We start from the raw sequence: 26,580 nt of genomic DNA, 5'->3' as shown, positions 1-26,580 counted from the left end.
AAGCTAAAGTTCCTTCAACATATTTATTTTAGTTGATGCATATTGAAATAGGGTTTAATGGCATATTCTCAAGACCAAGGCCAGATTGCCTTGATCCAGTTATCGAAAACCTCATTTTTTAACAAGTTTTACAACTTTGCCATCATATTTCTGTAATATTCCCTCATTTCCCGTCTCAAAATCTTTCCACTTGGATTTTTAGGAATTTCCTCAATAAATTTGACACCACCTCGTAGCCATTTAGGATTGCTGACATTCTTTGCAACAAAATCTTTAACTTCTTGCTCAGATAGATCCCCATCCTTAACAACAAAAGCAAATGGAAGTTCTCCTGCAAGATCATCAGGAATTCCAATGACTCCAGCATCCTTTATTTCTGGATGCGATAGTAAAATTCCTTCAAGTTCAGCTGGTGGAACTTGATATCCTTTGTATTTAATCACTTCCTTAAGTCGGTCAACAATGAAGAATTGTTTGTCTTCATCGTAATATCCTAAATCACCAGAATGTAGCCAGCCATTCTTGTCAATTGTGATTGCTGTTGCCTGTGGATCGTTTCGATATCCTCTCATGATTAATGGTCCTTTAAGGCATAATTCACCAACCTTGTTAGGACCTAAACTTTTCCCATCTCCGTCAATAATTTTTGCGTAGGTTCCTTTGATCACTTGGCCCACAGAGCCCGGCTTAGCTGTTGCCATTTCGCAAAATAGAACACCAGACGTTGACTCAGTTTGTCCAAAACCTTGTAGAATCTGCACTTTATTGTTAAACCTTTCTTTTACTTGGTCTTCCAATTCTTTGGACAAAGGAGCTGCACCCGACATTATGAAGCGAATGCTCGACAAGTCATATTCGTAAAATAATGGAGATTTAGTTAGGAATACAATAATTGGTGGTGAAATAAACATGGTCATAATCTTGTATTTCTATTAATTAAGATTAGTAATAAATTGAATAGTTAAATTAATTTGAGAATCTCGTACCTGAATGCATTCCAGATAAATCTTTGGCTCAAATTTGCTTAAAAACACAAAAGTAGTCTTACTGGATGTTGTACACCAAATTTTTCCCATAAATCCCATAATATGGAACCACGGTGCTACGGATAGTAAATCAAGTTTGCCAAAAAGTTGTTGGTTTTTCCTTACTTTACTGAAATTTTCCACAGAACAAGCTACTAAGTTGCCCTGAGATAGTTCAACGCCTAAAAATTGTGAATAGGGGAAAATACAGATTGTTATTAAACTGTTGATCTAGCAGAAGAAGAATAATTTCGAATAACTGATAGCAAGTGATGGACTTGAACCTCGAACCCATGCCATACAATCACGAACCCATCCAGTTGCATGGTCCTACCAATCAGCTATCGGGAGTTATTTGATCATATGGTAAAGTTTCATTTATATTCCCAATGACCTTACCCTTTGGCAATCCAGTAGTTCCACTTGACATGAAAATCATGGCAGTTTGTTCAAATATTTTTATTGGCTGATGGACGAACTCTTCGACGTCAAATTTACTATTTCGAAATTTAGTTATAAAATTTCTCCAAGAAATCAGCCTTTTGTCTTCTTCTTCCTGTCCGTCTATTAATATAATCAATTCAACATAGCTGAGACTCTTGATAGCCTTAAAACTCCCCTTAGCTGCTTCCGAAATGAACACATATTTTGGTTTTGAAATGCCCAATGAATGCTTCAACTCACCTAAAAGTACGAATTCGCAAATTATTTATAAACAACTGTTTATCAGTTATTAAACTTATCAAAATTTGGTCTATCCTTTAATTTGATCAAATTAACATTCCTACTTACGTTCCGTGTACATTATATTAACAGGTGCAATTGTGGCATTCAAAAATAAAGCTCCATAAGATATTGCAGCAAATTCAAAGCGATTGTCAGATAGAATTGAGATGACATCATTTTGACGAATTCCAGACCCATAAAGAGCTTTTGCAGCTTTAATGCTTTCAGCTAAAATATCATTGAATGTCCATTTCTGATCTGTTGTTCCATTAATCTAAAACTTGATTGTATTAAAGGCAAGTCACTTAAAGATGTACTTTTTATACCATTGAAATTTGGTCCCCACCAGCCTTAAGTGACTTGACAAGCAAATCTCCAAATGTTGCATAGTCTAATGAGTCTTCTAATTCACCCATAAAAACTATGTTTGGATCGCTTTCTTTAGCCATGACTGAAGGTTAGTCAAATCACTTCTAGATTGTTGAACGACTGAAACCAATTTGTTGACTGTTTTCAATATTATTGTATGCATTGATAAGTTGACTGATTCGCAAATTACGAGGGTATTAATTGGTGTTTATTTACTCTTGAAATGCTCTTTGACCAAATGTGTTGCTTAGACCAGGAGTGGGTAACCTGTGTGCCGTGGCACTCTTGTGTGTCGCTTAAAAATGTTTGGTCAAGGCTTGAACCGTGTGTGGTTTCGGTCGAGGTTTACCACTAAGAATTGCCGTGAAAAATTAAAGGTTACCCAAAATTGACGTACAGTAAGAACCCAAAATCATCAACAACTGTTACTTTTGCATAGAAATTTTTTAATTAATTTATTAATGCTTTCCCAACCTAGGCTAAATTTTTGTCTATTGATCCTTGTCAATTTTGTGAAATAGATAAGATATATTTAGCTTCTTATCAAATTAATTAAGCAAAAATATACTCTGATTATGTAGAAATTTATAGATATAAACAGCACAAATACACTTTAACCATATGGATTATTAAAATAATTATCAAAAATTGATATTCCTATCAAAATTCCTGAGCTCAGACCTTAATTTAACTCAGCATTACAATTTAGCTGTCATATTTTTGTAGTATTCCTTCATCTCCCGTCTTAGGACCTTGCCGGTAATGTTCCTAGGGATATCGTCAATAAATTTGACACCACCACGAAGCCATTTAGGATTGCTTGCTGATTTCTCAACAAAATCTTTAACTTCTTGTTCTGTTAGATCTCCTTCCTTAACAACGAAAGCAAATGGAAGTTCTCCTGCGATTTCATCTGGAATTCCAATAACACCAGCGTCTTTGATTTTTGGATGTGAAACCAGCAAACCTTCCAATTCTGCTGGTGGAACTTGATATCCTTTGTATTTGATCAGTTCCTTAATTCGATCGACGATGTAGAATTGATGGTCTTCGTCATAATATCCTAAATCACCAGTATGAAGCCATCCATCATTATCAATTGTGTTTGCTGTTTCTTCTGGATTCTTTCGATATCCTTTCATAATAAATGGACCCTTAAAGCATATTTCACCAACTCCTCTAACACCCAAGCTGTTGCCATTTTCGTCAACTATTTTTGCATATGTTGCTTTATTTACAATTCCAATTGAGCCTTGATTTGCATTACCAAAGCTTGAATTAACAACATTTGATGCTTCTGTTTGTCCATAAGCTTGAAAAATATAAACTTCATCATTGAGTAGTTTCTTAACTTGTTCTTCAAGCTCTTTTGATAACGGAGCAGCACTAGAAAATATACATTTTAAGCTTGTCAAGTCGTAGTTCTTTCGAAGTGGTGTTTCACACATAAAGTGAATAACTGATGGAGGCACAAACATAATACTAATTTTGTGTTTCTATTAAGGTTAAAATAATTAGTCAAAATTCAAACAAAAAAGTATAAAAGCTTACTCACCTCTATAGTCTCAAGGAACAACTTGGGTATGAACTTAGACATAAACACATCGCAAAACTCTCTCGATGAAGTGAACAAAAGGTGTCCCACAAAACCCATAACATGAAACCATGGTGCAACATGTAATGACTTTATTGTCCCGAACAATGCTTTTGCTGATGGAACTCTTTCAAGATTACATAGAATATAGGCAACTAAATTACCATGAGTCAGCTCAACGCCTGAATATTTATAAAAAAATACTTGTCATTAACTGTAGCATTTAGATTAAGTCGATTTACCTTTTGGAAGTCCAGTTGTTCCACTGGACATAAAAATAGCAGCAACTTGATCAAACAGTTTGACAGGCTGCCTCACGAAACGATCTACGTCGAAATTATTACTTCCAAATTTATTGAGGAATATTTTATAGGATATGAAGTTCTCAGTGTCAACATTGTCATCGTCCAACAGGATAACTCTCTTTACGTTGAATTGTTTGAGCTTTGGGGCAAGTTCTTTAGCACTTGATGATATGAACACAAATTTTGGTTTTGTGATGCTATAAGTGTGTTCTAGTTCACCTGTAGGTTGAATTAAATCGTTTGTTATTATGTGTTCAGGAACAAATTGTATATGATTAGCCCAAAACCACTTTCACTGTATTATAATGAGCTTAACACATATGTCTAATTTAATTTTGCTTTACTAGTCAAAGTCTAACTTACGTTCAGTATAAAAAAAATTTGCTGGTGCATAAATGGCATTTAAGAACATAGTTCCATATAATATTGCAGTAATTTCTAAGCGATTCTCAGATAAAACTGAAATTACGTCATTTTGTCGTATTCCAGCACCGTGAAGTGCTTTTGCTACCTTTATACTTTGTTCCCATAGATCAGTAAACGTCCATTGTTGATTCTTATTTGCATCGATCTGGGGAAATCGATGTTATGTAAATAGAACAGTGGTTGCTAACCTGTGTGCCACGGTACACTGTTGTGTCGTGAAAAATTTCAGGTTCGAAGCGTTCCGTGACACTAAAAAGGTTGCCCACCACTGACTTAGAACCTTACCAATGATAATTTATCTCCACCGTCCCTAAAATTGTCATAAAGTAATGCTCCAACTGTTGGATAATCGAATGACTCATCTAAATCTCCACCGTAAATAATATTTGGGTCGTTAGACATTTTTACAAAATTGCTTGGGGTTTGATTAAATACACTAATTAGACTGAGAAAATCGCAAACATTGGACTGTTATTTTAATACTTTAGGCTAATTTGTAGTTTCAAATTTATTTAAATTTATAGCATAAATCAAATATATGAACACTTTTTCAGGGTTGTGAGAGCTGAAATTTGTTTAAAATATTTTTATAGCATCTGCTTAGGAAAAGGGTCTGTAGTTATAGCCTATAGTCTTGAAAATAGGATGAGGGATGAGAAACTAGTCTATGCGTGGTCACTTGTGACCGACTATAGCGTATTTTCTGCAAACAGCATCAAAACTTACCAAGTTATGATTAAAGAATACTTAACCCGAATTGCCCTTTGCGGACCCTTTTGGAAATTCGATAAAACTGTAATGGAACCTTATACAAATTTTTGAAATTTGAATAAAAAAACATTTTATTTATAACTTTCATACTCTTTAACAAAACATTTACAACTTTGCTTTCATACTCTTATACAGTTCCTTCATTTCCCGTCTTATGATCTTTCCACTTGGATTTTTAGGAATCTCTTCAATAAATTTGACACCTCCTCGAAGCCATTTTGGATTGCTTACTGTTTTTGCAACATAATCTTTAACTTCTTGTTCTGTTAGGTCTCCTTCCTTAACAACAAATGCAAATGGAAGTTCGCCTGCAATTTCGTCTGGAATTCCAATGACTCCAGCATCCTTAATTTTTGGATGTGACAGCAAAATCCCTTCAAGTTCAGCTGGTGGAACTTGATATCCTTTGTACTTGATCAGCTCCTTAAGTCGGTCAACAATGAAGAATTGTTTATCCTCATCATAATATCCTAAATCACCAGAATGTAACCAGCCATCCTTATCAACTGTGCTTTCTGTTTCTTTCGGATTATTTCGATAACCACGCATTGTTAATGGTCCTTTAAAGCAAAGTTCACCAACTTGATTAGGACCCAAACTTTTTCCATTAGCATCAATTACTTTTCCATAAGTTCCTTTGACTATTTCACCAACTGATCCTGGCTTTGCTGTTGCTACTTCACAGAATAAAACACCAAGCGTTGCCTCAGTTTGACCATAAGCCTGCATCACGAATATTTCATTGTTGAATCTTTCTCTCACTTGATCTTCGGTTTCCTTCGACAGTGGCGCAGCTCCACAAACTATTAATTTAAGACTTGATAAATCATATTTACTAAAAAGTGGAGTTTTAGCCAGGAAAATGATGATTGGCGGTGGAATGTGTAATGATACAATTTTGTATTTCTAGAAATTATAAAGATTTAGATTGATATTAAGCTTATTAAGGTCAAAATTCAGTCAGACTTACCTCAATGCAACTAAGGTATCTCTTTGGTTCGAATTTATTTAGATACACAAGTGTAACTTCACTAGATGCTGTAATTAAAAGCTTCCCCATAAAACCCATAGCATGGAACCATGGTGCTACGGACAGCGAGACAAGCTTTTCAAAAAGTTGAAGACCTAACCTGACTTTCTCGAAGTTTAGGACAGCGCATGCGATTAGGTTGCCTTGAGAGAGTTCAACACCTAGAAATGCATGGATAAAGTATCAATTAGCACCTAATTTCTACTAAATAAAGGATTTAAATCCTTTCTCACCCTTTGGTAATCCAGTAGTTCCACTAGACATAAAGATCACTCCAACTTGATCAAATAATTTAACTGGTTCCTTAACAAATTTCTCAACATCAAATTCATTATTTCCAAATTTATTCACAAAATTGCTGTAAGAGATTTGCCGGCCATCATCAGCAATATCATCGTCCAAAAGGATTATCCGTTGGACATAACTTAAACTCTTGACTACTTCAAGATCTCCTTTAGCTTCTTTAGAAATGATCACATATTTTGGTCTTGTTATGCCAAGTGTATGCTTTAGTTCACCTGTAGAAATTTAAATAATGTTAAAAAGTTAAAAATAATGTTAAAGTATGTAAAAATATTTAGAACAGCACGACATGTCCACTTGGACATCGTTATGTCGCTGTATTAACGGTAAGACATAAAGTTGTCCTGATGGTGCCGAACGGCTGATTTCGAATCAATTTAGGGCAAAAAAAGCAGTTTGCTGGATTGTGCCGGTCGGGTTAAGTAATGATAAGCACAATTGGAATTGAATCGACAGCTGGAATTTCAAATTAAATGAAATTTTACAAAACTTCTTAAAAGGTCAAGGTCATTTAAATTTTACTTAACTCATTCGCCCAATTTTTAATATAAACTTTACGATACCTTATTTAATTAATGATCGATTAAAAATGACGTGCATTAATTTGTATATTTATACCCAAATATTCAGTACGGTAGGGCATAGACCCTTTTGTTTACTAAAATTTGCTATCAAATCTTTAATTATTTAATAAAAGATTTCATTCATTAAAGATTCGTTAACTTATCAGTCAAGAACTACCTAATCCACCGAACTTATCAAGTAATATTTTTATCAGCACTCTTAAAATTGTTTTAAATAACTTTCACACTTACGTTCCGTGTATGATATGTTTGTAGGTGCTATTGTGGCATTTAAGAACAAAGTTCCATAAGATAATGCGGCATATTCAATACGATTCTCAGAAAGTATAGCAACAACATCATTTTGACGAATTCCTGCTCCATAAAGAGCCTTTGCAGCTTTAATGGTCTCTCGAAGAATATCGTTGTATGTAAATTGCTGTTCTGTTACTCCGTCAATCTAGATAAAAATTTGATTCCTCAAAATTAAAGAACTTCCAAAAATTATAATTTGCATTCATAAATTTGATCACTTACAAGACAAATTTTATCACCACCAGCCTTAAGTGACTTGACAAGTAAATCACCAAAAGTGGCATAGTCCAAAGATTCTTCTAAATCACCTTTGTATACAATATTTGGATCATTTTCTACTTCCATTATTGCACGATTTTTAATTTACTTTTAAAGCACTCAAAGACTGAATCAAAACTGAGATAATTTAAAATCTTATGAGTTGTAGTATGCGACATAAACAAACCAACTGATTAGTGGCAGAGAGAAAATGAGAGGAATTTTAAGTCGGTTTTATTTATTTACTCTCTATTGAGAGAGTTTCAAATGTGTATAGAATTTTAATTTATTGAATGTTTTGAAATAATATTAACGTTTTCGTAGAATTCAGTTGAAGCTTTTTGATGAAAGTTTTACTGAGATTTATCTAAAGCTTATGATTTTGAAATATGCTTGAATAATGGTGTTGTAAGTGGGATGGAAACGTAAACCTGATTCACCGCCCTTGGTTTTATTCCACAAATTAATGGGCGTCCTGATGTTCCAAAAGCAACATAGCGTAGAATGGTAATATCAGATTGTCATTAGATGTGAAAACAGAGAATTTGCACAAGCTTTGTGAGATGGCCAGCAATAGAGTCAGATGGAACGCCTCTTGTTTTAGGGGTTCGGTCAAGAACCGTAGGCTTGCATTTTAGATGTGCATATCTGCATGACTGCAGTTGTCGTCTGTTCTACATAGTTGCAGAAAAAATGCTGGCCTGAAGTATTGGACGAACCATATTTTGTAGTAACCTAGGCTCCAAGTCGGAGCATGGTTTCAGTAAATAATTAAGCAAAGTATTGTTTGGGAAAACTTCAATCAATGTATGGATTAAAACTCGTATTTAAGGACGGATATATGTCATACCTAGGGACATCAATCTATATTCTACACGACAGGAGGTCTTTGGAGTGAGGAAGGGGTGTGGTTGGCTTGTATTTCAATGGATTACCAATCCAAACGAGAATACGCTCCTGATACTGCATACGATTAAATAATATCGCCTTGTTTTATCCACCATTAATATACATTGACATAAATCGTCATGATTCTTTCATAAAATTTCCCCCAAAAAGTATCTTCAAATCACAAAAGAAGAAAAGGGAAAGTAAAAGGAAATAAAAAATTTATTGAGGAGGTAAATTTTTCAATTGAACAAAAATAAAAGGATAAACTCATGCACATGTGTCTCGTACAATCGTCAATAAATACGCCACCAAAAAAAAAAAATACGCCAATTTCATTGCACGATATTTCAACAAGATCCATTCAATACGGAATGTAAGGGAAGAAATTTATGAAAAAGAGAGTAAAATTGATTTTTATGTCTCCAAAAAAAAAATTCCAAATGTTCTTTATTTATTCATGAATTGTGATGATAACAGCACATAGCTTCAGCTACGCACACACATACACGATAAAGTGAAAATTTCACAAAAAAACTCAATTTTTTATGCAGAAATTGTTTTTGTTATTATTTTATTGTTCCGTACGGAAATCAATATCGTTTCAATATTGTTATGTGTTATTTTGATATGTTCGTATGCATAAAGTGGTTGAAATATTAAGAGAGAAAAAAAGCGAGACTGAATTGCATATTGTTGTGCAGTTTATTGACATCTGATTATGGGTGTTTGTAAATTGCATTGATTCATTTAAAATCATCGTTCCAAAACTCCTGGCACTGGGATTCGAGGCTGCAGTAGTCAATAGAAATGAGAGTGCTTCTTTGACACGAATTGTGATTAAGAATGACTTAATCTCGTGCACATGCAGTGAAATTGAAATACTTGCAAAGGGGAAAAAAAATGTAGAGAAAAAAAATGAAATCCCTGACAGTAAAATGAGTAAGTCTTTGAGAGTTAATAAAAAAAGCATTTTCGAGAGACTGGGTAAGCCAGTAAGTAAACAAAAAGAAGCTAACATTGCTTATCCAAGCTCATCACGTGGTAGTGATGAAGTGGAAATATCAAAACGACCGAAAATCAATAAACCGCCTAAAATTAATAAAATAAAAAGTGTCATAGTTCGACCATTATTGAACTAACAGTTGTTCCTCTTATGCTGATGTAAATGCTACCTTATAATTATACTAATTACGATGAACTATCTTACACGTATCAATGCCAATTATTTGTACTTATTATCTATAATATGTAATATCAAACAACCGTTATGGTAAATAAAAATAATCCTATACCTGCATTTGAGGTATGAGGATATTGAAATGAAAAAAAAAATGTAATAAAATTTCATTGTAAACTTTTAATTGATTTTACAATTTTACTGCAATTTAATCATTCATGTTTTTATGGGAAATTTGGAAAATTAAAATGGATTACAAAACTTTAATAGATGGTGGTGTAAATGAATTAATTTGGAATTTATTCATGACGATGACATTTTTATTGAAATTTATTTTTAAATCATTACTCGTCATAAAACTTTTTATGAAATCAACTCTTATTCCTGAATTAAGACTTAGTTTCGCATTAGCTAACTTACCAATAGATACAAATCCTTTACTAAAAACTCCAAAACTATAACCAGCAAGGTTATTAGGTTGATCCTTGAGCTTAATAAGAGACTACGATCGATTTGATAAAGCAATCAAAATTGCAATAAAACCCGGAATTTTTAATTTGACCACTGATCCCAACTCTTTATCCCTTCGACATTCTTTGCCATTTTAAATTAAAAATATAGCCCACATTCTCATAAAAATTTTAAAAATTCATGATTTTGGAATTAAACTTTAATCAAGAATTCTAGCTATTGATATAAGTTTCAACAAAAAACAAAAGCACAAGAAACTTTCCCATGAATTGCAATAATAAAACTTCTCATCTTACTTCCTCTGATTGCATTCTGTGATGAAGAAAAAGTATTATTTTTTACGAAATTTATCGCTTCATTTTCTGAATTTACAAACAAACAAAAAAAAACTCAAACTTTATGCACATACAACAGTGAAGCAAGTTGTAAGAGAGTGAAAAGAAATCAAAAGCTCATTCAACAATGCAGTGGGCAAATGAGAGAATGAATCTCAAAGAACACATGAAAATTTATGGCAAGGAAAGTGCAATGAAAAATAATTAGATGAATTTTCTTTTAATTAGTTTTTATAACCCCATTCCTACGAGTGCATCTCAATATCTTTAGACTTGTAGTCGCCTTATATGTATGCTCACTGTTTTCTGAGTACAAGCAATGTTAGAAGTTTTTCTTCTTTTTTTTGTGTACATTCTGCGAAAAGCTCTCCTCTCCATTCATCTCTTTTGCTGTACTTCCCATAAAAAGTTTTCTTTTTTAGTTTTTTTTCGTTCGCTTTGTGCAATAATATCCCATAAAATTTTTTAATTAGCCATAAATTAAAGACTTTAAACGATCCTTGAAATGAGGGTAAATGAATGAGCAAAAATAAAACTGGTTTTTGGCGGGAAGTGAGCCATGATATTTTTAGTGTGAAATCAGTTCCTGGTGGGTTTTATTTTTGATAAATTTATGAGGGAATTTAAAGCTAATTTAAAAGTTGAAGATATTGAAAATCAATTAAAAGTAGGCTTATTAATAGGGCAAGATTGAGGTTAGTTTGTAATTTTAGACTTAGAGATCGAAATTGATTTAGAATTTTTATAGAAATGTTAACGCAAGTTAACTTCAAGTTTTAATTTTAGACATTAAAAGCGAGCATTTTGTGATGCCTAATTCTTAATTGTAAAGCTCATTTTGTACAATTCTTCACAGAATCTCAGTCGAATTCGACCAATATTGTTAAATCTTCTGCTGAATTTTTGTACGAGAAACATTTACCAAATAAGTGATTTTAATAAAATTTATCCAATTCAGAGCCTGAACTTGATCGATCCATAACTTGTAGCTTTCTACAGGTTTAGCTTATCATGAGATTTTTGGATCATTAGGAGTAAGAACCAGTAGTAGCGTAGTCCCTGAGGTATGCTTTAGCGACCGAGGCTCTGTTGATTAGACTGTAGAATGAAATGAATTAAAAGATGGTTCCTGTATCCGTATGATAAATGACAAAGCCTTTATTCACTGTAATTGACGTCAAAGAGCTTGTGATCATGAGTTTTATGAATACGATTTCTAGGATCTTTTGGTCGGTACATTCAAAGCATTTTTCAGACTACTTCAGACAGTTATGGATGACAACTTTAGTATACCAAGAAGTACCCGAAAAGTTGACCCAAATAAGAATAGACATGGCTAAATTAGTAAAATTTACTTTTTACATTTTTCATATCAGAACTACTAAAATTTTTGACTTCAGGCACTTTACAATCAGTTCTTCACTTTCTATTTTTAGTGAAAAAAAATTCGTCCACAAGCTCATAGAACAAAGGATGACATATGAGTTTGGCATATTACGAACTAAAAAATAAAATTTTTGTAATTAGATAAAGTGACCAAAAATTCAACACGACAAAAAATAAACTTTTTCTAAAATGTTACAAAACTAGTGTATCGGGTAGAAACCCAATGCGGATATATTCACACCGTTCCAAAAAAGTCTCGCGGGTAGGCCAAGCTTCGCTTGGCAAATTTTTGAGGAATCAAGCTCCAGCGGGTAGGCCAAGCTTCGCTTGGCAAATTTTTGAGGAATCAGGCTCCAGCGGGTAGGCCAAGCTTCGCTTGGCAAATGTTTGAGGAGTCAGGCTCCAGCGGGTAGGCCAAGCTTCGCTTGGCAAATGTTTGAGGAGTCAGGCTCCAGCGGGTAGGCCAAGCTTCGCTTGGCAAATGTTTGAGGAGTCAGGCTCCAGCGGATAGGCCAAGCTTCGCTTGGCAAATGTTTGAGGAGTCAGGCTCCAGCGGGTAGGCCAAGCTTCGCTTGGCAAATGTTTGAGGAGTCAGGCTCCAGCGGATAAGAAAGCTTCGCTTGGCAAATTTTTGAGGAATCAGGCTCCAGCGGGTAGGCCAAGCTTCGCTTGGCAAATGTTTGAGGAGTCAGGCTCCAGCGGGTAGGCCAAGCTTCGCTTGGCAAATGTTTGAGGAGTCAGGCTCCAGCGGATAGGCCAAGCTTCGCTTGGCAAATTTTTGAGGAATCAGGCTCCAGCGGGGGCTGCTTCGCTTGGCAAATGTTTGAGGAGTCAGGCTCCAGTGGGTAGGCTGCTTCGCTTGGCAAATGTTTGAGGAGTCAGGCTCCAGTGGGTAGGCTGCTTCGCTTGGCAAATGTTTGAGGAGTCAGGCTCCAGTGGGTAGGCTGCTTCGCTTGGCAAATGTTTGAGGAGTCAGGCTCCAGCGGATAGGCCAAGCTTCGCTTGGCAAATTTTTGAGGAATCAGGCTCCAGCGGGTAGGCCAAGATTCGCTTGGCAAATGTTTGAGGAGTCAGGCTCCAGCGGGTAGGCCAAGCTTCGCTTGGCAAATGTTTGAGGAGTCAGGCTCCAGTGGATAGGCTGCTTCGCTTGGCAAATGTTTGAGGAGTCAGGCTCCAGGGGTAGGCTGCTTCGCTTGGCAAATGTTTGAGGAGTCAGGCTCCAGCGGATATGCCAAGCTTCGCTTGGCAAATGTTTGAGGAGTCAGGCTCCAGCGGGTAGGCCAAGCTTCGCTTGGCAAATGTTTGAGGAGTCAGGCTCCAGCGGGTAGGCCAAGCTTCGCTTGGCAAATGTTTGAGGAGTCAGGCTCCAGCGGATAGGCCAAGCTTCGCTTGGCAAATTTTTGAGGAGTCAGGCTCCAGGGGTAGGCTTTCGCTTGGCAAATGTTTGAGGAGTCAGGCTCCACTGCTTCGCTTGGCAAATGTTTGAGGAGTCAGGCTCCAGGGTAGGCTGCTTCGCTTGGCAAATGTTTGAGGAGTCAGGCTCCAGTGGGTAGGCTTTCGCTTGGCAAATGTTTGAGGAGTCAGGCTCCAGTGGGTAGGCTGCTTCGCTTGGCAAATGTTTGAGGAGTCAGGCTCCAGGGGTAGGGCAAGCTTCGCTTGGCAAATGTTTGAGGAGTCAGGCTCCAGTGGATAGGCTGCTTCGCTTGGCAAATTTTTGAGGAATCAGGCTCCAGCGGGTAGGCCAAGCTTCGCTTGGCACATGTTTGAGGAGTCAGGCTCCAGTGGGTAGGCCAAGCTTCGCTTGGCACATGTTTGAGGAGTCAGGCTCCAGCGGATAGGCCAAGCTTCGCTTGGCAAATGTTTGAGGAGTCAGGCTCCAGCGGGTAGGCCAAGCTTCGCTTGGCAAATGTTTGAGGAGTCAGGCTCCAGCGGATATGCCAAGCTTCGCTTGGCAAATGTTTGAGGAGTCAGGCTCCAGCGGGTAGGCCAAGCTTCGCTTGGCAAATGTTTGAGGAGTCAGGCTCCAGCGGGTAGGCCAAGCTTCGCTTGGCAAATGTTTGAGGAGTCAGGCTCCAGTTAGGCAAGCTTCGCTTGGCAAATGTTTGAGGAGTCAGGCTCCAGCGGGTAGGCTTTCGCTTGGCAAATGTTTGAGGAGTCAGGCTCCAGCGGGTAGGCCAAGCTTCGCTTGGCAAATGTTTGAGGAGTCAGGCTCCAGCGGATAGGCCAAGCTTCGCTTGGCACATGTTTGAGGAATCAATTTTCATACAATGTTCAAAGTTTTAAAAATCGTATTAACCATTGGTTTTAAAATTTTGTATGAAAACGAAAGTTTTTTGCTTTTTCTGAAGCAACGGCTATTCCTGCGATGCCCAAAAACTAATCAGCTCTTCTATAGAGCAGCACGGTTCGATTGCAAAAAACTAGAAGTCTCTACGATGTCTCGTTATTGAGATTTCTTGATGATTAACTTGCTTGTTTGCTTGTTTGCTTGCTTACAGAATGCATATTTTTACAGTTTTCGCAGCAATGCCTCAACCAATTCCAAATCTGTTTTTTGATTATGATGTGAAATTCCAGGCACAAACTTATTGTAATAGAACACAACTTGTCATTATGCTTAGTTTTGCTGGAAAATCCAAAAAACTGGTTTTCCAATCTGAACAAATTCAATACATTCACACGTGAAAACGGTGTGAATATAAAAAAATAAAATTATCACTGGTACTTTTTTGAGATTTGCTGTAAGGCAGAACAGAAACGAAATTATTTAGTGGTAAAAACTTTTTTTATTTGAAACATTTTTTTGCTGCGTGGTGCGGGAATGACGATGAGTATAAGAGTGAAATAAACAGACACCAAAAAGTTTATTTTTGCATTTTAATTAAAAGTATAAATCATTTTACTTTTGGCTCGAGTGTGTTTTTCTTTTCGGACTTTTGAAAAATTGAGAGAAATTGCATACAAAAAATATAAAAATGGGAGGAAAAATTGAAACAATTTTTCTTGACTATTGCCATTTAAATTGCATCGTTTACTTTTTTGAGAGAGTTTTATTTGATACGCAAATAAAGAAAAAGTTGTTTGGCTTGAGGGAGTCCCGAGGAATGCATTAAATTTAGAGTTTTTAGTGTTTTTTAGAGATTTTTGCTCCATTTTGGAGTGTCAAAAATGAATTTTGTTGTATTTTGTGATTTAAAGATCTTTCAACTCTCTAAATGCTGAGATTTGTAGCTTTTTACCTTTTTGGAGCATGTTTATACCTTTTTAGCTGATTTTAAGAGCCATTGAAGTGTTTAACTGCCATTTTAAGTAGTCCAGTCTACTCAAAACCATTAAACTCTTCATAACCATCACATAAAACTCGGTCGAAGTACGACATAAAGTTATTTAGACTAAAAATCCCCTCAAATAAATTAAGAGCATATGAAAAAGTTTTTTTGTTAAGTTTATGATATGAAACATACATGCTTCAATGCAAAACATAAATATAATATCGATTTTTCAAAGCATAATATTTGAACATTTTATTTTTTCCAAAAATTCATAAATTTTTCCCTTCAATTCTTTTCATCTCCATTCATACTGACTGTTAGATAGGAAGAAATAAAATAAAAAATTGGGGAAAAATTACAGCACCAGCAACAGCAGCTTTTTATTATTTTGACAAAATACACAGAACATTATGCAAATAGAGTTTGCTTTTTTTCTGCGAGAAATGTTCATCGACAAAATATTATGAATCTATGCAATATATGATGATACATGTGTAGCAGTGAATTTATTTTTAGGGGTTGGGTGGCTATAGAGTTGAGTGAGGGAATCTGGGTTGTGGAATCTTAAAGAAATTCTTGAAGATTTACTGAGTTTTGGCAAGAATTTCTAATTTCATGAAGTTTTGTAACATTTTCAACAAATTCTCTAAATTCCCACTTATTCACTCAATAACCCCTAACCAATTGGTCACCCATCCCATTCATAATCAAATCGGAACATGTGCTGAAAAATGCTTTTTATCGCGGCATGCATAATCTACAGTTTCGCTCTTTTTTGCCATCCTTTCGACAGATTTATTTGTAACAATACATTGGCTTTGAAATATACCGCGAATTTTCACGATAAAAAGCCTTTCAATTGGATTTAATGTTAGTGGATTTTTTTAAGCATAATCGATTGTGAAAAACGGGATTTATGCTTCTCAATGGATTGATTTAATTAAGTATAAACGTGAAAAAATATTGTGTAATTTAGAATGCAATCAGGTTTAAAACAATGTTGTTTGATAGAAAATTATGAATATTGATGGTGATAAATTGATGATATGGAATAAATTGAGTAGAGTGATTTAGTTGATACATAATACATTTTATGCCTTATTCTATTTTCATGGCGCATTGAATTTTTGATAGTAATTAGAAAAATAATTGTAAAATTCAAAATCTTCTGTAGAGTTGCTTTGATAGTGTTAATTGGTGGTCATATCTTTGGATTTACTTACTCACTTACTAATTTAGATGGCCGTACAGAACAATTGTGATTCATGAGCTTTCATAAATTTCGCTTAAAGCTAGTTCTTCCCAATTCCAAATGCATTACTGTTTCTACCGACAGCTTCTTTCCATGAGTTTTTTGGCCGTTCTCATGTTCTAAAGCGTTAAAGTTTTAAATATTATGGCTATTTTTGGCTGCAAATAGGGTTGCAACTTCCAAAAAGATACTTTATTTTGAGATCATAGTTAAATCTAGTTCAGATCTGGCCAAAGCCTATGCTTAGTCTCAAATTAAGGCCAATCAATCTAAGTTCACACTCAAATGTTGCAATTTCTCAAAATTTTATTCCATTTTTATTATAAATTAGTACACATTTACAAAATATTATTCACAAATAGCTTTAAAAATTAAAAGCAACAAAACAAATCCAATTACAGTTCCAACTATTTAATATCTAAAGTAATACAAATAAAAACTCATACCGCAACCAGAATTTATTCATCCAAAATATTCATAATTAACTAATAGAATCATGCCTGCATGACAAACAATTAAAAATACTCTCATTTGCTGCTCCAAAAAGCAGAAAGTTCCCCAAAAAAATGCACATGAAAATTGCATAAATAGCCACATGACTTCCGTTTTTAATCCAATATTTTAATGCCAAGATATTCATTTTATTAAAATGTTTGCCTGACTATGCAAAGCATTTAATGAACAGTTCCAAAAAAAAAATTCTTATGCTTCCTACTCTTGCTGGATAAAAATAAATTCACTTACTAATATATATAAAAAAACGAAAATGAAATTGAAAATTTTTTTTTTCCAGCTTGCTTAATATGCGAGTTGTGCTTTATTATAATCACTTTACCATAATCTCTCCCGAAAATCCAATTTGCAGTTGTTAACCACTGAACTGTAAAAACGGACTTGACCATTCTTTGCGGAACAATTTTTATGCTCGGTGTTTCGTGCGGATTAAAAACTTTAACAGCTTTCAGCTCATGATTTTTATTGCTTGTTTAATTTTTTTTTAAAGTATTCCCTTTTTGAATATTTATAAAAATAATTTTTTTTGCTTCCGTTAAGAATTTTACTCGCTTTGATCTGTGCTAAATGAGCATTTAATTTTCATCATTTGAGCAGTTTTTCATTGATGCTTTATTGCTGTCGTCATCATTAATTTAAGAGTGCTTCACTTTTATGAAGCATTTCATTTTTTTTTTTCAACGTTTTGAGCTTGTTTCTCTCTAAGCGATAAGATTAAAGCTGAATTATTGAGCAATTAGTGTTGAAGCAAAAAGCAGTTAAAGATAACGAGGTAAAATTATCAATTGTTGTTTTTATTTCAAATATCTGAATCTATTTTCATTGAATTTAAAAAGAGAGATTTCAGTCCTAAGTTTATTGAACAAATATTTTGGAAAAGAGGCCTTTAGGTGCTCAGATCAACTATCCATAGCTATGTAAGGGTTGCTAATAGCTCTATCTTGATTTAGATTACTGGTGCGGTCCCTGTGCTTAACCTTATTTCTGATCATCTCCCTTGGAAGGCACACCATGTGAAAATGTCCGAAAATCTGGTTTCAGGATGACTTAGTTCTTGTTTGAGGCTTGATATAATCAATTCTAGATTGAGGTTAGAAAGCAACAAAAATGCAGCAGTTGCGAATTGGCCGACCGACCCATGTTCGATTCCAGCGAAAGCCTTAGCGGATTTCAGTGCTTTTTCACTGTTTCTAGTTACACCAACTTGGTATTTGTATTCGCGACACACAAATTGTGGCTAGGTACATTGCATTGGTATCAGAGTCACGCTGGACTGGTATCAATTTTTCAACCATTTCCACGTCGTGTGCCTTCCAGGCCTGTCTTAAAATAAATCCGCTTTACTCAAAAATCATAAAATTGCAATCAGCTCCTATTCATAGAGAATTTGCATTCCATAGGTTAATTGAAGCAACGCCAAAATTAACATAAATATGCAAATTCTCGTAAAATTTATTCCAAAAAGTTCTACATTGTACTTCCAACTAAAATTCACGTCCACCAAAAAATTGATGAAAATTTTAATTCCTATAACTAATTTGGAATCCATTCAGCATTTCATTTCAAAATAATTTTATTTTTATACATTGTATAGTATGAAATTAATAAATCATGATGATTTGTAATTTGAAATGTGTATGATGATGTGAACTAAAACACCTGCGATGCTTTCCAACTTTTTTTTCTCCTCAATAGCTTAAAAAATTTCTGAGATAAAACAAAGGAAAACTACTCGGTGATGACGTAGTTTTGTGGAGGCAGGATAATGTATTATGGAAGATAAAAAAAGGGTGTCATTAAGTGGAAAATGATGTTTGAAGTCATAAATAATGCAAAGCTTCTTATTCATTTTCCACATCAAATTCATGAATGATAGATAACAACATCCTTCACTATACAGCTCAATTATTTTTTTCCAAAAATAGCTTTTATATTTTTCAATGCATAAAATTCTCATTCACACTATCGAAATATTCATAATTTCGTCCATGACGTAAATGTGCGTTTGTGCATTCAAATGCGATAGCATAGATGCCTTTCAATAAATTCTAAAAGAATGAAAAGTTACAAAATTGTAGATAAAGAGCGCATTTTCGTACTATAATTAAAAAACTAAGCTTTTAGATTTTTGAACTAATTTTTATTGTCGACTAGAATTTGATTTCGGTAAAAAGTGATACAGGGACGTATTCATGTCTTGCTTTTTGGGGGGATTGGAAAACATGTTTTAAAAACACACCAGTATTTGTTTTTAACTTCAACACGATTCTCACTATTTTGTAAGGCATTGCAATCCTTTAATTTGCAAAGTATACGACCATCTTTGGAACAAAAACAACTTTTACAACCATTCTTCCAAACTTTTCCTGGCTCGCATTTAGGTTTTGCTATTGGTCTTGCTGTAGATGAATGAGGTTGGATATGGGATTTGTCATTTACTCTAGCATCCGTGTCTAAAATTTAGAATTTGTCATTTATTTATGGAATTGTTTGAATTTTGTCAATCTTAGTCCAATCATAATGATATTAAATAGCACAAATCGATCATAAATCCAACTACAAGCATGGATGAATCTGATTTGGTGCTGGATTCGTTTTAAATTAGGCAGCAAGCCAGAATCATGGCGACCTAGCTCTGGATTTTGGATCGATTAACTGACTTGTGCTATTTAAAGAACCAGTCCAAAATCCATGAACCAGAGCTCGAAGTCGTTTCAAGTTTTATATTTATGAAGTTGAGTCGGCTTAAGTAGATGGCTTCTCGATACAAAATTAGAGTCAACTTCGAACTCTGCTTAATACCTAATTACTTTACTTACATGAAAAAGCTCCAAGAATGCAAATAACTATAATAAATAATGAAAACTTCATTTTTAAACAAAAAGATACTCTTAATGTGCCTTTGCACTTCTGTGGATAGTTTTAAATTCGTAACTAAATGATCTATTTGAAATCATTCTGATTTATATACATAAAATTTTGATTTCTTCATAAATGCTTGCAGATTTCATGATTGTATTATCTTCAATTCTAAATATTTGTAATGTATTTCATGAAATTAGTAGTATTATTTCTAATGTATTGTATTATTAAGTATTAGTTTTTTAGGATTTCAAAAATTATAAAATTTTTATTTATTGTCAAAAAATTAATATAATTTCAAATTTGAATATTTTATTCATTCTTGATAGTTTGGAGGTCTTGTGACACAGTGCATTCTTGTACAAGCAGCCAAGCCATTTGGAGTGCAAAAACATGTGTTGCAATCATCCTTCCAGTCTGTACCAGGTTCACATTCTGCTGCATTGCAATCTGAAATTATCAAAAATATATTTTTGAGTGATTTACGTCATAATTGACGGTGTTGCTGAACAAAAAAGATTATCAAATTATTGTTTTAGGTTGTGATTTTGAAGGTCACGAGAACAATTGCATTATGAATTAGTTAATGACTTACAGCAAATGACTGCAAAAACAACAAACAACATCAATAAAAACGATATTTTAGCATTCATTTTATTAAATTTTTTAATTGCTAGCGCGCACAAAAACAACTAATCAGTTTAAAAGACCTGATTAAACTGAACTGAAAGTTCACTAAATCTCGCATAAATTTTGAATTGAAATCAGTAAAGCATGACAATCAACATTTCTCGAGAATTCTGTCTAGATTAATCTGAATTTCAATGTTTTTTATATTAGAAAATTTTATTGTCAAAATAATATTTTAATGAACTTACTTACTTTTCTTGCCGTACAGATTAATTGTGATTCATGGACTCCCACTTATGGTACCTAAAGGTGGCTTTATCGCTGGCTTCATCTGCCAATTTTTATTTTAATTTTTAATTAATTTGCTAAATTAGACCTTGCAGGTCGAATAGGAACTTGGCTCATATTTGGTGTTTTAACCAAGTTTTAACCCGAAAGTCGTGGGTTAAAATCCATCCATATCCAAATTTGTCCTTTCTCCCGAAGTTTAGATACTTCGATTGCTTAATGTACGCCATAATTAGCCATCAGTCAACTTTGGATTAAAAGATCTTGTCAGGAATTTGAAATTTAGCTTAAAAAATAGAAACGGGAGCTTACAATGTTGCGTAAAGATTTGAATATTGTCGGAACGGATCAGAAAAGTATGTCGTTACGCCTACATAAGATTGGAAGATGTAAAATGTGAATAAATCCAGACTTGTTCCAGACGACTTTATACTGTCAATAAAAGCAGTTAAAATGTAATTTTTAAGACAAAATGACTTCATCAGCATTAAAAATTCCTCAAAACTGCGATAGTAAAATAGACAACAAAAAAAAATCTCATTTCCATTCAGTGCAGTGCCATAAAAGCTTCAAATCATTCATTTCGTTTCTCTTTCCATCACTTTTATTTTCTGTTTTGAGATACGTATCGGGAGGTTTGAATGGGAATGGAAATAATTTCATGAATAAATTGGTGATATACCGCAGACTGAAAAAGGCACATCCTGTTACATCGAAAAGGCATTTATGCTTCCATGAGTAGCACGTTTTTGTGGTTGGCAAATTAAATCAACAACTGAAATATCTACATGCACGCATTTTGTGTTGATATTTATAGCTTCTGTTTTTACTATTTCTTGCACATTTTCATACAAAAAAAAATTATATATATTCTCTTTCTCACTTAAATCGGTGGTTATGTAGGCACAGTAAAAGTGACAGATATCATATTGCATTATGATAGAACATAACACTCAAAACCCGAAAATACATATCAGTAAAATAAAAAAAGGCATCATCATCCATACGTACAAAATCCATACGTGCAATTACGAAATGACAATTTTCTGCTATATCGCTTCAAGCCAATGTACATCATTTTTGACACGTTTGTGGTGTGAATTCAATTTTTGTTTGCAATCACAAAGTCATAAAATATATATACGATTTTTTTTACTCTCTGCAAAATGTAAATTGAATATGCTATAAAATTGAATTTCGATGATATGCAAGCATGTACCGATGATCTTGTACTTGAAATCGATACTTTATGGTGATGATTTTAATAGATTTTTTTTTTTTGGTGAAATTTAAGGATGTTGGTTTGGAGTGAAGTGGTATGTATTTAAAATCATATTGCTTGGATTTTGATGATGTTCGGGGTATGTTTATGATTAGATTCGATGAGGTATGCACTTAAAAGATATGACGGACTCAGGAAATGTAGGTAAAGCACTTTGGGATATTGCTTTATTGTGACGATAGTAATATCGATGATAAAAACTCACAGCTAAACCGTGTAGCTTGTCCTTTTTGATATAAAATATACTGAAAATGAGGTTTACTATAATATTTTCATAAGACAGACGTGCAGAAAAAGGCTCAGAAATTGACAATATTTGTCTAGAGATTGGGGAAGTCCATTACGTTTCCGTATAAAGTCCTAGCTCCATGTGACTTCAAAATGGCTTCCAAATTGACCCCTATGTCACACGGACAAGAATCGAAGGTCTGCATTCACTTTTTTAAGAATCTGAGTCTAATTCTCGCATTATATCGAACCTTTATTCTCTAGTATAACTTAAATCCACCCAATTAACCATAATTTGAATCCTAATATCTAAAAAACATTCATTCAGTAATCAAAAATCATTCCTTTAATTCCAAACTAAACCCAAAAAAACAATAAATAAATTCTTATACCACATTCAAAATTAAATGCCTTAAAGTTCACAGTTTTCATAATTTTTATTAAAAATCTACATTTTCATAACGTCGCACAATAATGTCATTTTATTCAATTTTCGGAATTCAATTGAATAGAAAGAAAAGTTTTTCAATAAAAATAAATTTTTAATGATTTCAATATAAAATCAAACTAAAAATTAATATCATTGAATTTCATTCAATTTCTTGTTCATTTCTACATTGAAACTTTATATTATAAAGTTTATTATAAAAAGGAGGATAGTTAAGTATCTGTCGTAATGATGTTATGAAAATATTAAAATAGAGATTTTAGAGTTTTGCAAGGTTTGAGTACTTTGGGGATTTTTAATGATCTGAAGATTTGAAGTGGTAGAAAATTGCTTTTGTGGACACATTTAGGATCCTATTCAGCATATTGAAGATGTAGGGGCGTAGCCAGTCAATTGACGAATTTTGCCCAAAAATTGGGGTTTTGGACCTTTAAGCAGAACTTTACCCCGCGTCCCTAAATACTCCCCAGTACATATGACAGTTAATTTGCTAAACTAGACTCAGAACTAGCCCTTAAAAGTATACTAACCAACCAAATCAATAGAAATCATCGCAAATTCAACAAAACTTGAAAAAACATTCAATTGAGTGTGAGAATCTTGACCACTAAACTCGGTCACACACATAAATTCATGACTTACATCCTTAAGCACATCCTCTAACCTACCCCATTTTTAGTTTATTTTTCCCATTGCATCGTCGAATTTCTACATTTAAAATTTCTTAATTTATACATTTTTCTCATTTCTCTATTACTACTTTTCAATTCCAATTATATTCTTCGTGTTCGAACTGTTATTACAGAGGATTAACTTAGAAAATAAACTTTATTGTTTGGCATTTGTTCAAATATTGCTTGCAACTAGCAAAATTTCTTCTTCTGTTATTTTTATATTTTAGCTCATAAAAAATTATTGTTAAAGTTTTTCGTGTTGAACTTAAAAATTTTTCAATCATTTTTATTGTAAAATGAAAACTTTAAACGAAATTACAATGCAATCACATGCTGTCATTGTTATCGAATTTCTTTTTATCATTTTATTGGAAATTGAGTTAATAAAATTGTTGATAAAGGTGATGTTGACTTTTGGTGGGATGTGAGTGGCAATTGATGAATAAAATTGACAAAATTTGTGGATTTTTTGATCAAAACTTGAGGTTAGGATGTCAAAAATGACTCAAAATGGTCCAAAACTAATGAAAAATCCTCAAAAAATTCACATCTCCGTTGCATCCTCACTTCTTCTCCTTCCTGATTTAATTTTAAAAAATCTCTCTCGCATTTTTATTCAAGCTACCACGAGCAAATGCATGATGATGAAGTGAGAAGCAAAAAAAAATAAATATAATGATGTGGATGTTCTGCTTTCATGCCTTCATTCAAATATTTTTTCAACCAGTTATATGCTTAAGTACACATACTTTTCAATCCATAGCGTGCATGATATATGCTGTTCAGTTTTTTTTTTTTTTTATCTCGATAAAGTTAGGGATTATCTCGCCTGATGATGCTTTATTTATTTACTTTTATAAGCTACGTGAAAACTTTTTTAATGTGGATTTTTTTATTTTGATGTTATTGAAACGAGGAAAGGTGAAAATTGATCGTACAGGTGTGCTTTTTGGTGGAATAATATTTTTTCTAATTGAATCGTGATGTGAAGTGAATTGGAATGTTGGTGGATATTGAGAAAGCTTGATGAGAAAATTTGGGATAAAATAGCTTAAATATAAGAATGTTGAAAGCTCTTGTAAGGATAAAAATTGAGTTATAAGCAGTAAACAAGCTGTTCTCGTAGTAGAGACAATCAATCCAAGTCACAAAGTGGGGCGGAGTCAATCGAGGCCTAGCAAGCCGCCATCCTTAAGCACAAGCTAAGAGAATAAAAGAGACAGCCGGACTAGAACTAATAACCTAGAATGCTCCATAATTCAATATAAAGTAACCAAAAAACCTGCCAAAAAATCAACTTTATTAATTAACCCTAAAAAAACTTAAAATCACATTTGAACCTCCTTATAAAAATCAAAAAGTCCAATAATTAATTAAATGCTTACCCCCATAAAAAAAATTACATCATTAAATTGTCATGTAAACCTTTCCCACACCCTTCCTCCTTCCACTCATAATTTAACATGACAATAAATTTAATTTTAATTAATTTAATGTACATCATCATGAGAGATGCTTACTCAAATGATAATGAAAGATTTTTTTTTTTTTTTGGAATGTCATCTCTCGGAATATTTTGAACAATGAATACATTAATGTACATGCAATAAAAAATTAAATTTATTCATAAGCATCTTGAATAGAAATTGCAAAGATTTTAAGAAAAAAAAATTCATTACCGGAATGAAAAGAAGATGCTTGAGATTCGTCAATGCGCATGACATGTTGAGTTTCAGAGGGGATGAACCCGAAAATTCTTCCAGTCTGGAAGAAAATCAGGAGAAACTCAAGATTCAAAATAAAAAAATTTACACTTTAGTGTCCAACAGCATTTCATCACGTTGGGGAGCTTGTTGTCTTGATTCACCTCAGGATAAAAAATTTCTCGGCGATATATTTTTTTGATGTTGATTTTAACAGTTTGGAATGTATGTGAACAGCATAATAAATTACTCATGAGGATTACAATAATTTTTACGTTTTTTTTTTCATATTCCTGTGCACAGATGAATGAGCAGCATGGAAATTTTTTATTTGCATTGTGTCAGAGCAGGGGTGGATTTGGGGCATGAAGAGCATAAGTCGAGTAATTGATCTGAAATCAGACACTATACTAGGCCGATATAACCCAGTCAGAGTGCGAATGTAGCACCAAATCAGGACAGAGGTGCATTTAGGCAATGAAGTGCACATGTTGGCTGATCAATCCTCAACTTGGAACCAGGCCAGCATGACTTTGACTGGATTTAAACAGAATCCAGCAACAAATCAGGGCAGGGGTGTATTTAGGGCATTAACAGCACAAGTTGCTTAATTGATCTAAATTCAGGCAATTGGCCTACATGACTCTGACCGTGCTTAAACCGTATCTAGCACCAAATCCGAGTCACACAGGGGTCACACAGGGGTCAGGTTTGGGATAGTTCAACACAACTATATTTTACTTGAATGATTAAACCTCTTTAAACTACTAAAGACACATATTTTTAAAATCATGGAGCGCAATGCAGTCCGATATATCGCCGTTTAGACGTCAAGGCGTGAGATTATCCTGATGTCAATGGACAAGGTTGAAAACGCGCTGTTGATTAGCTCAACTAATAATTACAAATATTTTAATAATATCCATAATTTAATCCCAACTCTGCATTCTCCCCTGAGTCAGTAAATATAAAAGCCGTCATTCAATGACTCAATTCATTTAATTTTCCACACGATTTTTACGCATCGATAATTTAAACAAATAATTATTATGCTCGAATAAATGCAAAATCAATTTAAAAGCATCATCTACATAATCGGATGATATCATTATCCAAAAAGAAGAAATTACTGTATCATGTACACAGTTTGACATTGATGGGCTTAAAATAATTGTCTTCCGAAATAAGAATTTAAGCATGAAAAGATTATGTTTTGTTGTCAAATTTACAGATCAATATCAATGCTGGTTAGAATTTTTGATAATAAATGACTGAGTCTGTGACTGAGTTTGAATTCAATTCATGTTTATTTGATTTTCTGTTTTTGAAATTTGTTGTCGGAATTGAAATTGAGCTAGTAACAATTAGACAGATTAAAGGAAAACTTTATGGTGCAATAAATTAATTAATTGTCGTTTAGGAAAGGGGTTCAAAATCAATCAAAATTCCTATTGAAATTGAGCCTGTGTGATTTAAATTAATT

General features: G+C 33.8%; 3 protein-coding genes and 1 long non-coding RNA gene across 4 annotated transcripts; all 4 read right to left on the bottom strand.

Annotated features, from left to right (window-relative positions):
- Positions 1 to 9: 9 nt before the first annotated feature.
- Positions 10 to 2,444, bottom strand: LOC139097459 (luciferin 4-monooxygenase-like). Its single transcript, XM_070649325.1, has 5 exons — positions 2,078 to 2,444; positions 1,818 to 2,025; positions 1,425 to 1,709; positions 987 to 1,207; positions 10 to 929 (listed from the first exon to the last, which is right to left on the bottom strand). The coding sequence occupies exons 1-5, from the start codon at positions 2,198 to 2,200 to the stop codon at positions 129 to 131; spliced, it is 1,638 nt and encodes a 545-aa protein (XP_070505426.1). The 5' UTR covers positions 2,201 to 2,444; the 3' UTR covers positions 10 to 128.
- A 105-nt stretch (positions 2,445 to 2,549) lies between these two features.
- LOC139097460 (luciferin 4-monooxygenase-like) lies at positions 2,550 to 4,912 on the bottom strand. Its single transcript, XM_070649326.1, has 5 exons — positions 4,731 to 4,912; positions 4,383 to 4,590; positions 3,957 to 4,238; positions 3,676 to 3,896; positions 2,550 to 3,616 (listed from the first exon to the last, which is right to left on the bottom strand). The coding sequence occupies exons 1-5, from the start codon at positions 4,845 to 4,847 to the stop codon at positions 2,819 to 2,821; spliced, it is 1,626 nt and encodes a 541-aa protein (XP_070505427.1). The 5' UTR covers positions 4,848 to 4,912; the 3' UTR covers positions 2,550 to 2,818.
- A 348-nt stretch (positions 4,913 to 5,260) lies between these two features.
- LOC139097420 (luciferin 4-monooxygenase-like) lies at positions 5,261 to 7,836 on the bottom strand. Its single transcript, XM_070649245.1, has 5 exons — positions 7,650 to 7,836; positions 7,365 to 7,572; positions 6,480 to 6,764; positions 6,187 to 6,407; positions 5,261 to 6,122 (listed from the first exon to the last, which is right to left on the bottom strand). Exons 1-5 carry the CDS (start codon positions 7,770 to 7,772, stop codon positions 5,322 to 5,324), a joined length of 1,638 nt encoding a protein of 545 aa, XP_070505346.1. The 5' UTR covers positions 7,773 to 7,836; the 3' UTR covers positions 5,261 to 5,321.
- A 12,246-nt stretch (positions 7,837 to 20,082) lies between these two features.
- On the bottom strand, positions 20,083 to 20,743 carry LOC139097446 (uncharacterized). Its single transcript, XR_011545067.1, has 2 exons — positions 20,440 to 20,743; positions 20,083 to 20,294 (listed from the first exon to the last, which is right to left on the bottom strand). It is a non-coding gene; the product is annotated as an uncharacterized lncRNA (long non-coding RNA).
- Positions 20,744 to 26,580: the final 5,837 nt, after the last annotated feature.

This window comes from Chironomus tepperi, unplaced genomic scaffold, assembly GCF_022539635.2.
Source record: "Chironomus tepperi strain 1889 unplaced genomic scaffold, CSIRO-AGI_Ctep_v1 contig_422, whole genome shotgun sequence".
NCBI classification, from domain to species: Eukaryota; Metazoa; Arthropoda; class Insecta; order Diptera; family Chironomidae; genus Chironomus; species Chironomus tepperi.
The sequence above is the reverse complement of the archived record's forward strand: the minus strand, read 5'-3'. Positions and strand labels throughout refer to the sequence as shown.

Excerpts from the sequence above, each read along its gene's own strand:
- LOC139097459 (XM_070649325.1), bottom strand. The coding sequence starts at position 2,200 with ATGGCTAAAGAAAGCGATCCAAACATAGTTTTTATGGGTGAATTAGAA. Across the intron at positions 2,026-2,077 it reads GTGGGGACCAAATTTCAATG|ATTAATGGAACAACAGATCA; the intron begins GTATAAAAAGTA and ends ATCAAGTTTTAG. Across the intron at positions 930-986 it reads TTTATCTGGAATGCATTCAG|AAATACAAGATTATGACCAT; the intron begins GTACGAGATTCT and ends CTTAATTAATAG.
- LOC139097460 (XM_070649326.1), bottom strand. The coding sequence starts at position 4,847 with ATGTCTAACGACCCAAATATTATTTACGGTGGAGATTTAGATGAGTCA. Across the intron at positions 4,239-4,382 it reads AAATTTTTTTTATACTGAAC|GTGAACTAGAACACACTTAT; the intron begins GTAAGTTAGACT and ends TTCAACCTACAG. Across the intron at positions 3,617-3,675 it reads TGTTCCTTGAGACTATAGAG|AAACACAAAATTAGTATTAT; the intron begins GTGAGTAAGCTT and ends TAACCTTAATAG.
- LOC139097420 (XM_070649245.1), bottom strand. The coding sequence starts at position 7,772 with ATGGAAGTAGAAAATGATCCAAATATTGTATACAAAGGTGATTTAGAA. Across the intron at positions 6,408-6,479 it reads AACTACTGGATTACCAAAGG|GTGTTGAACTCTCTCAAGGC; the intron begins GTGAGAAAGGAT and ends ATGCATTTCTAG. Across the intron at positions 6,123-6,186 it reads GATACCTTAGTTGCATTGAG|AAATACAAAATTGTATCATT; the intron begins GTAAGTCTGACT and ends TATAATTTCTAG.